This window comes from Candidozyma pseudohaemuli (genome assembly GCF_003013735.1).
Source record: "Candidozyma pseudohaemuli strain B12108 chromosome Unknown scaffold00001, whole genome shotgun sequence".
In the NCBI taxonomy this organism is placed as follows: Eukaryota; Fungi; Ascomycota; class Pichiomycetes; order Serinales; family Metschnikowiaceae; genus Candidozyma; species Candidozyma pseudohaemuli.
Genome location: NW_020194435.1, coordinates 564,862 through 579,683, shown reverse-complemented (window position 1 = coordinate 579,683; position 14,822 = coordinate 564,862). Strand labels below are relative to the sequence as shown.

The following is a 14,822-nucleotide window of genomic DNA, read 5'->3' as shown; positions in this document are numbered from 1 at the left end:
TCCATTCGTGGACATCTGTAAGCTCTTGTAGAGACCCAACTGTTGCAGAAGTAAGGTTCAGGGATGGCTGATAATGCCACAATTGCGTGTTATCTTGAGAAGAGCTTTCGTGATCAGCTAACTCGAGAAGTTAGTATTTTAAATCGAATCTCCGTACCCCGGGAAAGCAATACAGTTTCGGACGAACGACCATCAGATGCACTGACCACAATACATTTCTGGCGTGCAATGGCCCGGGAACTTCCTTACTCCCCACTCTTTGTTATCAAATGGTCGAAAGGACGGGCGGAGAGTATTTTCAAACAGATGAGCGTCAAACAGCGCCATCCCGAGCCCTCTCTTCAAATCCTAAAGCCTGCTTGGAAATCCTCACACTGTCTTACTTCTTGGCAGCCTGGTACTCCTCGTAGGTAGCCTCTGCTTTGAGACCCTGATATCTCGTCAACAGAAGCCATCCTTCACTCAATCCCTTCTCGTAAAACGCCAAAGTGTCACTGCGCTTCAAGCCGCTGTAGTGGGCCTTTCTCGCCAAATTCCAAAGTGTATCGACCGTGTCCCATCCTTGTTCTTCAGCAACACTTGGCAAGAATGTACCAGAGTATCCTCTACCTGAGAGTTCAAAATAAACCTTGAGTCCATGCTCTCCGACAGTCCATTCTGTAGGACTTGAGATCTCTGTAAATCCGTCGAGCAACGTTACACTGGCACTCAATGAAGGGAGCTCCTTCGCTGCAATCGGTGGAAATCTGGGGTCCTCAAAGGCACTCACCAAAGCATACTTTGCCACGCCCTTCTCGGTGTTCAATGGCAGAAATGTACCAATACAGCCTCTCAAATCGCCATCCTCGTTCCATGTAATGAACATTGGCGCCTCATGGGGGAATTCAGATGTGGAGGCATTCGTGGTCTGTAAGAAGTGGGTCAAATTGGAGGAGGAGCTTTCGGGAAATAAGCGACGGTTCAAGCTTTCAAATGCCCACAAACAAAGTGCTTTAGTCATGTTGTCAATTCGTAATGGTAGTTTTGTAAATTCAAATCAAGTTATCGAGGTGTTGATTAGTTATCTTATCGTACTACTCCCTAAATTCGCAGCTCCTACATACTCCGGACCAGGCTCAGACCACAGTGAAAGGGGGCCAATGTAAGGTGAAAAAATATAACAATTTGAGGGACATTGATAATTTTTCATTTCTTTGTCAGTTGCTAATTTCTACAATTCCTTTATTTGACCGGGTGTCATATTTCTTCTTTATTTGGTATGAGACGCATCCTTTTGCAGCCATTCACCGCACCTCTCTAGGAAGCTCTCGATTTACTCCACAGATCTGAAGCTCTCCGAGATTCCACAATTCTGCTTCTTGGATCAAGTATCTGGCAAACTCTCCATAACATTGATCTGAAGGCATGGCTGCGCTGACACATAATCTTCTTAATCCACGTGGAAATACACCAACCATCTGGTGACCATGTAAGGCGAAATAATTCCCGCTCACGTCTATAGAAACCACCAGCTCTGGAAAAGGTGTTATTTTTTCCAAAAGATTTTTGGATAGATCAATCCGCTTGACACGTTCAAACAATTTGCAGGAGAAGATTCTTCTATAATCGGCAATCAAATTGCCGGCAAAATTAACCAGCTGAAGACTATACATTGGACCGTCAAACTCAGAATAGTTCTGAAGCTCAATTTTCATGATATTGTTGTTGGAAAGGTTGAGCGACTTGAGTGCGGTCAAATGACGATACGGAAGAGTCCGGTTGTTGATGATCTTCAACAGATTATTTGAAAGATTGAGATGCTCAAGCGAGGTGGGAAGCCGGAGCGTCTCCAAAATGGTGTCTGTGATGTTATTGTAGGAAAGGTCCAAGGACTTGAGGTTTCTGCAGTAGAAACAGCCGCTTTCATCCACCAAGTGCTTCAAAAGGTTGTTGGAATTGAACAAATGCAATTGCAAATTGGTGATGGCAATTTCGCTGCCAGACTGGAAAAGCTCGTTTACGTTGAGCTGCAATGGCCCATTTTCCCTAACTCTTTTACCCATTCCCGGGTGGTACTTGATGGTGAACCAGTTCACGTTGTACTCACCAGAGCAGAGCGGCTCAAAAAGCAGCTTCAAGAGGGTGTTTTCCAAAGGCACATTCTCCACAAGAAGCAACTGGACACTGAAGTTTTTTGTAAACCGCTTCAAATAGGGGAAATAGCGGCGGAACATGGTGTACATGAAAGACACCAGATTCTTGTAGTCTGTGAAGTCAAAGAGCACCACCGTAATCTCCGAAGGAGCAATAACGATATCTTGCTGTATGAGATATAATAACTCTGGAATGGAGAATTTGCGGAACTCATCGCTATTCAGCATCACCAAATTCTGGCGGTAGTATTTGGCCCAAAGGGCCTGATGCCTTATCACTAAGTATGGGCTGCGAAATCCATCTTGTCGTAGTAGATCAGGAAGCTCAAATAGCCTGTCTAGATCTTCGCCATCCAGGTACTTCAACACCAACGTCTGAAGCTCAGCAGGAAGCGAAAAGAAGGTTTCCATGCTGCTGTGGTTATGATGACTCTTTAAAGTGTGGTTGTATCTGTCCCAGATCTCGAGGCCGAAATCGCGATAACCACTATAGTACTTTTTGACGTGCTTATGCAGCCGACGATGAACACGGTATGTGGAAGACGTGAAATTGGAAAACTTGGAAATGAAATCGATTTAAATGAAAAAAATCGCTGTCAAAGTCGGCTTGGTTGCTTGTGATTGTTTCTGCACGTGAACGCCCATGATCTACACGGTTGGATCCGGTGGTGAGGGCCCCGCCCTTATCCTCTATATTTCGTGGAGTATAGGTAGGAAAAAGTCATTTAGATACCAATGTGACGGACCAGCCGTGACTTGAGCAACAAACCTTAAGTGTAAAAAGTTGCTATCACAAAGAGGCCAATGCATATTTTGAACAGTGGTCGAATTTTAAAACTGTTGCTTTGGCATATTGGTGATCGTGGTGACCGTTATGTGGAGAGTTGAGAAGATCTGTCTTACCGATTTGGCACCGCATTTTGCAACCAACGTCGCATTTAGACAGATGAAGAAATAAGAGGGAAGCAATGGAAATTGTGCAAAGGGCGGGAGTTCAGTTGTTCAAAAAGGGCTAGCTTGTTTGGTAGGCAGAAAAATGTAATCTGCTTTTGATACCCTGAGTCGTATGAGTGGTAGTAGGGTTGGTTCTATCGTGCTCATCAGCTATGCTATAAAGATGTACCCACCGTCAAGAAATTGAAACACGGCCAAAACAAAGCACTCCTTCTCCTTTTCGATTTCCCCCAAAATCCCCATTTTTCTTCGTTTCTAACTTTTGCTTCGCCTGACTATCAACGCTTCCCTACTGGGAATCGCCTGTACAGAGCAGCCAGCGCTATCTTCAAACCACAACTTCTTACTATGGGAGCCTGTCTTTCGTGCCTAGGCGGCCAGGAAGACATTGATGATGGTGAAAGACAATCTTTGTTAGGAGGCCACCAGCAATTTGCAGATGAAAGCTACCAGGAGCAACTTATCAAGCAGCAGCAGAGACAGAGTGAACTCAACGGCATAGTCAGCGATTTGAACAATGACTTGATCGATGTCAGCACTTTTGTGTCGAATACACAGGTAGAGGACGGAATTCAAGAGCAGGATGTTCAATCGCCTGCCCTCTCGGCTGTGGCTAATTCGGGTTCACTTCCAGGAACCGCTCACGCATCTCCAAGCGTGGTGCCTGTTCTGCTTACACAAGACAAGTCGTTTCCTCATCTCTTGAACATTGATGAAAAGAAGAAGATTTTGGAGGATTCCAAGCAGTACGCTGGCCAGGTTGCTCCCATCAAAGCCTCGGGACCCTTATACGTGAAGTTCTAGGCACCAAAAACGGCAATGACTACCAGATTAAAGCCACAGCTTCTACCTAGAACTTCATGGTTTTCATTCTGGAGAAAGACAAATTCATTCGTTTACAATAGGGACGTTTCCCTAGAAGAAGCGGTAGACGTTCAGGTTACCGATACTTTACTCAAGTTCACAGACTGTGAAACAGCAAATTTCATGACACTCATTCAACCTTTCAGAGCCACCTCCGCACGAGCTTTGCTCTTTATGTTCACCAGCCATTCTCGTTTACACGTCGTTCTCGTTTATCAGATCGTACTCGCTCCCAGTACCGTTCCTGCGCGCCGAATCGGGTTAAGAATGAGACCATTTTTTGTTGGGGTCTTGCACTCTCGACTTCACTCATGGCTGAATCCTTCCCCTTCGTCGATAACGCCACGGATCTCGTGTGGTCCTACGCTCGAGCCTTCGATGACTGGTTCATGAATTTCATGCGCAGCCACTGGTTTCTCCAAGACCTTATACAAAACCCCATATCCCGCGTTATCTCGGAGTCGCTTCTCGTCCTTTTCATAGTCTTGTTTACGTACGAGACGATATACTGGTCTGGCATTTATCTTGACTTGTGGGAATACCACGCTAAGGATATCTTCACGGAGGTGCCTATCCATTGTGCACACGTTTACGTTAGAGTCAATGTCGCCAACAAGGACAGTCTAGCTGACGTCAAGGAGTACTACGAATTGAAGCAGCGGTCTGCTTACAATGTATTGAACTGGAAAAAGCTCAATGAGCTAGCTCTCCTGATTTTCAAGTTGCCTCAGTTTGTGAAGTATCATTTTGAGTTCAGCCCGGAAGACTTTGAAGGAAACCCGGAGCCTGAGTTTGGCTCCAACATCGAACACTTGCGTCAAAAAGTGCTCACCACATTCTTTGCGTCACCGCTCTGTAATCGCTTTGACAGCGGTAAACTTAACAAGGACGATGTGTTGGTCTACAACAATAAATCCATCGCGGTTGGTCCTGAGGACGACAAGACCTACCTCAGTAAGATCCACATCGAAACAGGAAACGTCATCGATGCCATAGTGCTCGTTTAAGATTCATTCAAAAAGCAAATAGCTTCATCAACATACCAAGCATCACAATTTACAAACCTATGTAAGTGCTCACCATCATCTTGGACTCAAAGCCATCTCTTCTCCCCCTTCAATTCTCTGTGCGGGATGATCTTCTTCTCCACTAGAACCCTTTCAGTCATCACCCATAGCTTTGCAATTGTCTCGAGTCGAGAGTCCAACAGGTTCGGCTGCTCTTCGGCAGTCTTATCCACTGAAGGAGCAAGTACCGGCTCTTTATCTGTAAAATCCTTGGGTATGAGATCCTCAATGTCTGTTGTTTCGCTGGAATCTTCCATATCTACATCCTCCTTGAGCTTCAAAGTCGGAGGAGGTCCTGCCCGAGCAAGCAGGTCGGCACTGAAGTTCACAGTCTCCTGTCTTTTGAACTGGATGGAGTCCTGCTCCGAGTTCTCCAAGTCCAAAATCACCCTATTCACCACCCTGTAACAATCTGCACGAAGCGATAAGTCAAAGAGCTGCTTCAACTCATCAGGAAGATCACTCAGCTCCTGAACTGGTTTTTTGGGATCGAAGTTAAAGCACAATAAACTCATTGTCATCTCGAGCTCCTTCAATAAATCGTATGATTGCGTCACCTTGCTTATAAGGTTCTTCCTCACAAACTTGAGTATATCGTCCAAGAACTTGCGCTCTGCTGCAGCGTCCTCGTTCATGAGGTGACTCATTTGTAGTTTATGTGCCCTGATCATTTCGATCAAGTTGAGCCTTAGTAGCTTAAAAAGCAAAAGGTTGTTGGAGTCAAGAACCGAAGGGAAATGTGTGCTGATGGCGGCAATTGCCTTAGTAATGTCACCTTTCAACACCAAATATTTGATCTCCTTTCTTTTTTCGATTGAAGAGAACCCCTTGATTGTATCACGAGCTGTCTCTTCGATTGCGTGGTCTTCTCGTGGGGCACCAGTCGTCAGTGAATTTAGGTAATTGTTCACAGCATCGATGAAGTCTTGTGAAGAGACCTTTGGTGTGGTAAGAAACTTTTTCGTCTCTTTCTCCAGCTGCACCCAAGATTCCTCATCTTGCTTCAAATCAATTTGAGCCTCCTTCGAGAAACTCAACGCAGCATTAGGGAACCCTTCTTGGATGAAGTAATTGAGTATGAGCTTGTTTATTTTTTGCCGTGGGATTTGATCATGAGTATACAATCGTTGTGATGGCTCCAGAGAGGTATGGAGAATATCCTCATGTTCTTGGAAATTGAATCCGGTCATGGATGTAGTAGAAGTTGGAGCTACTCACTCAGTACGATAATAGTGCACAGTGCGCACCAGAGTGGTCTGGCTGCAAAAGGCTCATATATAATATCTATGTTAATTTTTCGGGCATCTCCATGATAATCAAGATGGTTGAGGTCCAGCCCAAGAAGTTCTTTGCTCCTTTATTTTCACCGCTCTCGTCGTCGTACGACTCCCACACGAAACCGGTGTTCTCCCATTGCTTGAATACGTTCTTTATGAGATTTTCACGAAGTTCGGAGTAAGCCCGCTCAATCTTCTTCTTGAGCTGTGCACTTGCATGAGGCTTGGTGACTTCATGGTAGTGTTGTAAGCTTTCGAGAACCAAGTAGTTGATGTTGATCCAGACAGGTGATTTCCAGTAGTTTTCTCCAGTTCTGTAGTACTCGTCGGACTTCGAAAGCGATCTGATACCAAAGTCTGACCAGAGCTCCTCAGGGTCTGTGATTTGATCCACAACATGCTCAATCTTGTCGACATGTTCAACTGGAATCATCCTCGTCATGAATGGGAAAAGCGAGATATATCCCTTGTGACAGACGTATACGTTTTCATCATCGTCATCGACAGAGACGTCACAGTAGGCCTTATCCTCCTCTGACCAGTGAAGTGCCTCCACATTTGCGATAATGTCGGATTCAATCTGGGCGAATTGCTCCTGGTCCTCATGCAACTCGAGTACTTCGGCAATCATCTTGATAGATCTAGTCATGACACCCATCCAGCACAAAAGATCGACATTAAGCTCTGCAACGTCCAAAGGAAGTGGTCTAGGATAGTCATCGATACCGGAGGCGAGGCTGTGTGTCACGGTTCTACCTCTCCATCTATAAGCCTCTGGGTTAGGACCACGGTTAAACTCCTCAATAGATCCACGTTGAGTTCTTCTGAACATCTCAAAATGCGACTTGAGTTTAGGATAGATTTGGCGAGTGTAATTGGCGAGGAGCTCATGGTTATTCAAGACAATGTTGCCGATGTTATCCTTCAAATCTTCTGCGTCTAAGTTCACGGCTTCATCGAGCTTCGTTTTCTGAGAATTCTCCAAGAGGTATGTGAATGCAAGCATCAATGTTGGTGGGTTAACGATGGCAGGACTCTGAACCTGGAAGGCCTCAGGAACCCTGGATCTGGATTCCGCTCCCAAGATCTGTTCTCTAGCAATCCAGCCGTCGTCGTCAATGAGGTTGAACCAGGATTTGATAATCTCCAATGCTAAGTCGGAATCGTATTTTAAAAGAGGAAGGAGGTGGAAACCTTCATCCCAGTAGAACCCTCTTGGAAAGAATGGACGAGATGGGACAAGCGTGAAGAGCTCGAATGGGCCCTCCAATTCCCCCTCAAGTTTTGGTAATTCTGTACCATCGTTCTCGTCAACTGCAAACTCGTCGTTGTCGACGATGGATTTTCTATCAACAAGATGATCGCCATGGAAGTACGAAAGGCCACCCAAAAGACCAGAGAGCATCTCTTGGCCAAACTCTTGCTGTTTTTTCAGGAACTTCAGGATGTCGAAGTTTTTCTTAAAGTTTGTATTGACCTTCAGAAGGACTTCGTCAATCTTGTTATTGATGTTGTCGAAGGTGATCTTCTCGGTTGGAGGGGATGTGACGTCTGTGTAGATGACATCAAATTCGGAGGCACCTTCGTACACCTTTTGAACAAAGTGCAAGTTGCCCTCATAGTTATTCATGTTACGAAGAATGTAGACGACGTGAGGTGGGAATCTGTCTGCATCCTGCTCGTAAGTGGTAATGATATCTTGGACAGAATCCTTCAAAAGGGTCATGAAGATGCCTCTTGATTGCCAAACGTTTTGATTTGGTACACGCAAACTCATGTGGTGTGTTCTCTTGGGGTTGAGTTCCCTCAATGTACCCTTGGGCAGACCAGGATGTTTGTTGGAAGTTCCGGGACCACCATCATTGATCTTGATCTCAAACAAGCCTAAGTCGTCAGAAAATCCAGAGAGATCAACGGTTCCCTTGTATCCAGCATCGTTGTGAGGAGTATCAAACTTCAATACTCCCTCGTTCTCAGGCTTGATTCCATCGCTCTTCCTCTCGCCTTGAAGTCCAGACCACCAAACAAAAGAGGTTTTCACGTTTTCGTGGCCCTTATGAGGAGTCAGCTTGACTTTCACTGCCCAATTGCGACCATTGTCACTCTTGACGAAATCAATCGTGAGATCAATATGGCAATCGTTGTCGCTGATTACTTGTCTTCCTCCCAAACGTGGATCGAATTGCACCCAGTTCGCTCTAGCCATGTTGTCACCCTGCTCATAAAAGTCACGGAGACGGCTTACACCCAATTGTTCATCGGCATTGAACCACATGAGTCCCGAAAGAAGCGACTCGGGGAGTCTTGGTCTGATTCCCAAGTAACGGCCTGAGTTGTACGGTCCCCATAGTAACGAGTCGTATGATAGTCTCTCGTAGGAGCCTTCAGGAAGCTCATTCAATGGCAGGTCTCTAAGAATGTCGAACTCGTTGAAATCTTGTGTGGAAAATACTGCCACTATGAAGAAGGCCAATAGAGCGCAGAATTTGGCCTGAAGCATGGTTCTTTGATTGAGCTGCTTCTGATGAGATTTCGGCTTTTGCACCAATTAATATGATGTAATTGACGGGTCTTTGGGGATGGGAACGGCTTGGTGTATCGAAGAAGTTACCGGTTCAATAAGAGGCCTCGGTGGAAGGTAGACAATACTGCGAATGCCAATGCAAGACTCCATTAGTATGAGATACAAGGAAAGATGGATTTGGCCTTTCAAAAATTTCAGAGCGTGAATTCATGAAAGCTGCTCCATTTTTATCAAAATCAAGATTTGCTGGATTTTCTAAAAGATTTCATTGTTTGTATCCTTCTCTGATCTGATCAACCCATTAGCGATACTACGCACCTACGGTCTATTCGCAGCCATACCGTGAATTCCATAATACCCTCAACAATGCTTTCCAGAATATTCCAAATATTGAATCCTTTTCGACTTCTTCACGCTATTTTGAATAAATCACATCCGAATGCATAACTAATCTTCCATTGATTGACTCACGTCCATCTCACCAATGCTCCATCTCATCGTACTGTACGTTACTACTACTACCAAACCAACTCCGTGATCTTCAAAGATTCGTGCCGATAATGTGGCCAAGCAAACACCTGTTGGGTGTGCAGCTTGCTTATGGCATCCAGGGTAATGGAGTGGTGGCTGCGGAGGAGGTGTCTTCTTCACTGGAGGAGCTGCCTTCATTCCAACCTAAGCTCCACTTCCCTCGACTACGAGATCGAGGCCCTGTGTTACGTCCAATCAAGAACTCTTCTTGGAACCTACCGACTCCTACGGATGAGAAAGACGATTCTGCAGCCACCTCCATGTCTTGGTGGAGAAGCAAATCTCACTCTACGATATACGCTCCAGATGAACTAACGGAAGCACTTGTGGCAGAACTGGCGCCTTTAAACGAGCTGATTGCTCATGATCCCACCGAGGGTGACCATATGGTTTTGGTGAATTTTGGCACTGGCGTTTTTGCAACCCCAGTGGACCTTGACGGCCATAAAGTCGTTCCCAGCACCAAGAACAGTGTGGTGAACATCAAGGCCGTGGTTTATGTCTGTGGTGACAACAACACACAACTCCGAATTGCTCCGATTCTACCGCAGAACAAAAAGGTCACAGCGGAAGACTCTGGTGAATCCAGCAACCTATATCTACCTGCTCCACTTCAAGGTAGAACAAACTACGCGTCTTGCAAATTCCCTCATAGAATCCTTCAGATCCAGGTCTCGCCATTGCTTCCTATTATTGCCATTCGCTCCAGCTCAAAGGTACATTTCGTCAGATTCTCATGGCAAAACGATCCACACACAAAAGCCCCTGTCTTTGACGTTTTACCGTGTTCCATTAAACTGCACGAATTCACAGAACATGACCTTGCCCATATCGAATTCTCACCCACCGACAAGCACTCATTTTCAATTATAGATGTCCGTGGTAATTTGTCGATCTGGCGCCTAAATACCAAAACCTGGACGATCAAGTTGGCCCATCAGAATATCCCCTCCGCAAAACCAGGTAACGAGATTCCCCTCGCTATATCCGATCTAGAAGATACATCATCGTGGAAAAGCATCTGCTGGGCTCCCAAATCTGAATCACTAATTGCCTTTAGTCGGAACGAGGCGACCATTTTTCGCCTCAATCGCAAATCCTCGATTCCCGTTCAAAAACTTATTACATCAAATCTGTGGGCAAACATTTGGGACATTAAAAGTCATCTGGGATATGCTTTTCTTCTCACGTCGAGAGAAATAATATTCCTTAAACTCGGAGTGGAAGTTCCCTTCAAAAGACTCGTCTCGTGGAAGCACTACCTAGATAATGAGGACTCCTCATTGAAGCTTCATGTTTGCGAGGCTGAAGAGAAGGACCTGTTCATATGTTCAGTCTTTTCCAAGAACACTCCATTGGCTATGATATACACATTCGGATTTCACAACGGGAAGCCGGCTCTTCTCAATGATCCAAGCTGCATTCAAACCGATGACACGTGCAGCTACATTATGTTTGATAGGATAGTTTACGATGGAAGAGACAAGCTGACGTATTGTGAATTTCAGGCTACAGCCTCAGGAATCCAGTTTTCGAGTCTACATGGTGTGAAATCACTTTCTATCGCTGAAGCTTCTCAGAGCTGTCCATCTGACTCGCCTGACGATGAAACTGTTTCGAAAGATATTTTCAACATGATTTCGATAGCTGAAGCTACGAACGCCTTTCACTCATTTTCCACATCCAATCGAATGACTAACGAGAACGAGGAGATCTGGGAAGACGAAAAGTCTGACAATGTACCCCTCGTTCAGAACTATGCCTTCAGACTTGGCCATGATATAAAGAAACGACTTCGTATTGAAGAAGATTCTCCCGAGAGGACAGATGGGACAGAAGTATCGAATGGATCTGGCAAGAGTTCTGATGACTACCTTTCGAAATACACACCCATATCTGCCATTGCTGATTGCTTGCCCATCACTATCGACGATATGGAAGAGTTTGATTCGATGATCGAGCAACTTAATGATTTTTACGAGTCATGCGGTGTCAAACTTCAGAAGGATATGAGGCGCATGTTGAAAGGGATGGCTCTCGCTAACTGTGATTCCGTTCAACAACTTCAAAAGTCTCTTGAAGAGACCTATCCAGAGCATCCGAATGTTAGCCAAGCAGCAATGATCTTGGCCAATAGTTTTTACAAAGTGTCCAACGACGACATTGAGTCTCGCTTACAGGATGTATACCGGGAGGACCTCAAAGGCTGCAGCTCTGAACTCACATCAATGTTTGACGATTGGGACATCCAAATACCAAAGGTAAGAGCCAAATCTGCTCCACCCACAGTTGATACGAAGAAGAGAGGACTTTTGCATCGGGCACTCACTCAAAATTCACAGCATATGTCCCAGCTCACATCACAAGCATCTCAATTGACACAAGAATCGGCAGCATCTCAGTCTACTCAGCTTTCTCAATCACCACAGCCTGGTAGTTCGCAAGAGATTCCTGAAATCATGCTGTCACAACCATCATCCTCGCAAGCTAGACCAGCTACATCGAGGCTCTCCCAAAAACTCAAGCGGCCCGGCTCACAGGGCGCCAGTCAAAAGAAGAAGAAGAGGAAGGGTGGTTTTGCATAACTTATTTTCACACTTGTATTATACATTATAGATAATCATTAGACTTATATTTATTCTTTTTTTAAGATCGTACCTCGTATGCTTACTTAGATGGGTCGTCCTCGAATCTCAAGTCCCAGCCAATCTTCTCACCCAATTCAGGCAAAGCCTTTGCCACACTCTGGACATCCTTATCACCTCTACCGGAGACGTTAATGATGATGTGCTGATCCTTAGACATCGTCTTCGCAAGCTGGACAGCACCGTAGACGGCATGAGAAGACTCCAAAGCAGGAATGATACCCTCAAGTTGAGACAACAATCTGAAACCTTCCAAAGCCTGGGCATCGGTGGCAGCAACAAAGTCAGCACGACCACTGTTCTTCCAGTAGGCCAACTCAGGGCCAACACCGGGGTAGTCCAAACCAGCAGACACGGAGTGAGTGTCGTGAACTTGTCCGTCAGAGTCCTGTAAAACGTAGGTTCTCACACCGTGGAAGACACCTGGAATACCGGCAGTCAAGGTGGCAGAGTGACGCTCAGTATCCAAACCATCACCACCAGCTTCGACACCCAACATCCTCACGGAGGTGTCGTGCTCGAATGGCGAGAACATACCGGTAGCATTAGAGCCACCACCCACACAGGCAACAACGGCATCAGGCAAACGGCCCTCGTTCAACTCCTTGAACTGTTCCTTGGCCTCTCTACCAATCACACTTTGGAAAGTTCTGACAAGGGTAGGGTATGGGTGAGGACCGATGGCGGAACCAACGACGTAGTGAGTAGATTCCAAGTTAGAAACCCAGTATCTGAAAGCTTCGGAGGTGGCGTCTCTAAGAGTCTGTGTACCGTTGGTAACAGCCACGCACTTGGCTCCCAAAATACGCATTCTGAAAACGTTAAGAGCTTGACGCTTCACATCCTCAGCACCCATGAAAACACAACATTCCAAACCGAACTTGGCACAAGCAGTTGCGGTAGCAACACCGTGCTGACCGGCACCAGTCTCGGCGATAATTCTCTTCTTGCCCAATCTCTTGGCAATAAGTACTTGAGCCAAAGCATTGTTGATCTTGTGAGAACCAGTGTGGTTAAGGTCTTCTCTCTTCAACCAGATTTGAGCACCACCAGCGTGCTCAGTCAATCTGTCAGCCTTGTGTAGACTCGATGGTCTACCAATGTAGGAGTATAATGATCTGAACTCTTCCCAGAATCCTGGATCAGCAACAGCAGACTCAAAACCTCTCTCCAATTCGGCCAAACATGTGTGCAAGGCCTCAGGAACGTATTGGCCACCAAAATCACCGAATCTAGAGTTGTATTTGTGATCTTCCTCCAAAAGTGGCTTTGGGGCATTAATGTCTGTTGGGGCGCTGTAAGGCTTGAAGTCTGCTGGAGCAGTTCCGTTGAAGTCCTCGCCCAAGATGGAGCGAACGTATTTGTATGCGACCTCACCTCTCTCACCTGGCTTGGAGCTTCCCAAAAGGGTGATGATCTTGGATCCAATAACGACACCTTCTGCTGCTGCACCAACGGTCAAGAAGTGCTCTCTAGTACTAACACCAAAGCCAACAGCCAAAGGAGTATCGCCAGAGAACTTTTTCACACGGTTGCACAACTCTGAGATACTCAGAGAAACTTCCTGAGCGGCACCAGTGGTACCCATACGAGAAACCACATAGATAAAAGAGTCAGCAATGCCTCCCAAAACTTCCAAACGAGCATCACTGGTAGCTGGTGCAACCAAAGGAACGTAACTCATACCGTACTTGGAGCAGGTAGTTCTGAACTTGATAGCTTCTTCAGGAGGCAAATCAACCACAATGTAGCCATTGGCACCGGCTCTAGCGGAGTCCTCAACCATCTTCTCCTCGCCGTACTTCATGATAGGGTTGTAGTATCCCATCAAAATGATTGGAACGGTGACACCTTCCTTTCTGGCTTGCGCAACCATCTCCAAACACTTAGGAACAGTCATGCCGTTCTCCAAGGCCTGGGTGTTGGCAGCCTGGATAGTAGGACCATCAGCAATTGGGTCGGAGAAAGGAACACCCAATTCAATGATGTCTACACCACCCTTCTGCATTCCCTTCAAGATAGGAATAGTATCTTCCACAGAGGGGTAACCGGCCGTGATAAAGTTGACCAAGGCGTTTCTACCCTCTTTTTTGCATCTGGCAAAAGTTTCTTTCAATAAAGCAGACATTGTGTAGAGCTAAACTGATAGATCTGATTGAAAAATCAAGAATGAGCTTCGAGCGCAGCACAGCAGTCTTATATACATGATCGTTATCTTGTCAATGAGTCAGTTCAGGGTAACCCTTTGGCGAAATGTGGGGCAAAAATAGAATTTTGAATATCTCGAAATTCAGAGAGCCTGATACCTATGTGAAATGTTTGGAGTATCGGTTTAACCAAAATTGGGTGCTGGTCCATTTGAGGTTCTAACGGACGTCCGCAAAAGAAAAGCGGCAGGCATGCGCATCCGTCAAGAGGTGAAGGTTGGTATGATAGACTGTCAACAGGGATGCTAATTTTGCTTGTTGAACAGATAAATCATAACCTTCATCTGTATCTGAAACGAGTCTTGTCGAATAGCGGTTGAAAGTGACAGCTGAATCTTGTAGGTCATATCTAAGTGTTGAAATCCAGCTAGCTGCCCATTGAAGGAAGCTGAAACGACCTTCATGAAGAGATCCCTGGCACATTCAAGAGCCTTTCGTACTTGAAAGCGAATTGAAGCGTCTATTGTGTTCTTTGTAGTTGCCATCGATCTCAATGACCTTAAGCTGTGACGGGTCGTCAAAATGCAAGCGAGGATATTTCGAGCCTTGATATGGAACCGAGTGGAGAACCTCTCAAAAGATAATAAAAGCAGTCAACAATCTCGAGACAAGGCTCAATCA

At 45.7% G+C, this 14,822-nt stretch overlaps 8 protein-coding genes across 8 annotated transcripts; 3 read left to right on the top strand and 5 right to left on the bottom strand.

Moving 5' to 3' along the window:
* Nucleotides 1-379: 379 nt before the first annotated feature.
* C7M61_000250 (uncharacterized protein) lies at nucleotides 380-1,000 on the bottom strand (the record flags this gene model as incomplete). The annotated part of the gene is made up of 1 exon (XM_024855702.1): nucleotides 380-1,000. One exon carries the CDS (start codon nucleotides 998-1,000, stop codon nucleotides 380-382), a length of 621 nt encoding a protein of 206 aa, XP_024715301.1.
* A 283-nt stretch (nucleotides 1,001-1,283) lies between these two features.
* On the bottom strand, nucleotides 1,284-2,543 carry C7M61_000249 (uncharacterized protein; the record flags this gene model as incomplete). Its single annotated transcript, XM_024855701.1, has 1 exon — nucleotides 1,284-2,543. The coding sequence occupies one exon, from the start codon at nucleotides 2,541-2,543 to the stop codon at nucleotides 1,284-1,286; it is 1,260 nt and encodes a 419-aa protein (XP_024715300.1).
* An 891-nt stretch (nucleotides 2,544-3,434) lies between these two features.
* On the top strand, nucleotides 3,435-3,890 carry C7M61_000248 (uncharacterized protein; the record flags this gene model as incomplete). The annotated part of the gene is made up of 1 exon (XM_024855700.1): nucleotides 3,435-3,890. The coding sequence occupies one exon, from the start codon at nucleotides 3,435-3,437 to the stop codon at nucleotides 3,888-3,890; it is 456 nt and encodes a 151-aa protein (XP_024715299.1).
* A 371-nt stretch (nucleotides 3,891-4,261) lies between these two features.
* Nucleotides 4,262-4,957, top strand: C7M61_000247 (uncharacterized protein; the record flags this gene model as incomplete). Its single annotated transcript, XM_024855699.1, has 1 exon — nucleotides 4,262-4,957. One exon carries the CDS (start codon nucleotides 4,262-4,264, stop codon nucleotides 4,955-4,957), a length of 696 nt encoding a protein of 231 aa, XP_024715298.1.
* Nucleotides 4,958-5,043: 86 nt separating this feature from the next.
* On the bottom strand, nucleotides 5,044-6,207 carry C7M61_000246 (glucose-induced degradation complex subunit; the record flags this gene model as incomplete). Its single annotated transcript, XM_024855698.1, has 1 exon — nucleotides 5,044-6,207. The coding sequence occupies one exon, from the start codon at nucleotides 6,205-6,207 to the stop codon at nucleotides 5,044-5,046; it is 1,164 nt and encodes a 387-aa protein (XP_024715297.1).
* Nucleotides 6,208-6,301: 94 nt separating this feature from the next.
* CWH41 (Cwh41p) lies at nucleotides 6,302-8,794 on the bottom strand (the record flags this gene model as incomplete). The annotated part of the gene is made up of 1 exon (XM_024855697.1): nucleotides 6,302-8,794. The coding sequence occupies one exon, from the start codon at nucleotides 8,792-8,794 to the stop codon at nucleotides 6,302-6,304; it is 2,493 nt and encodes an 830-aa protein (XP_024715296.1).
* Nucleotides 8,795-9,378: 584 nt separating this feature from the next.
* C7M61_000244 (uncharacterized protein) lies at nucleotides 9,379-11,934 on the top strand (the record flags this gene model as incomplete). Its single annotated transcript, XM_024855696.1, has 1 exon — nucleotides 9,379-11,934. One exon carries the CDS (start codon nucleotides 9,379-9,381, stop codon nucleotides 11,932-11,934), a length of 2,556 nt encoding a protein of 851 aa, XP_024715295.1.
* An 82-nt stretch (nucleotides 11,935-12,016) lies between these two features.
* On the bottom strand, nucleotides 12,017-14,122 carry TRP5 (tryptophan synthase; the record flags this gene model as incomplete). The annotated part of the gene is made up of 1 exon (XM_024855695.1): nucleotides 12,017-14,122. The coding sequence occupies one exon, from the start codon at nucleotides 14,120-14,122 to the stop codon at nucleotides 12,017-12,019; it is 2,106 nt and encodes a 701-aa protein (XP_024715294.1).
* Nucleotides 14,123-14,822: the final 700 nt, after the last annotated feature.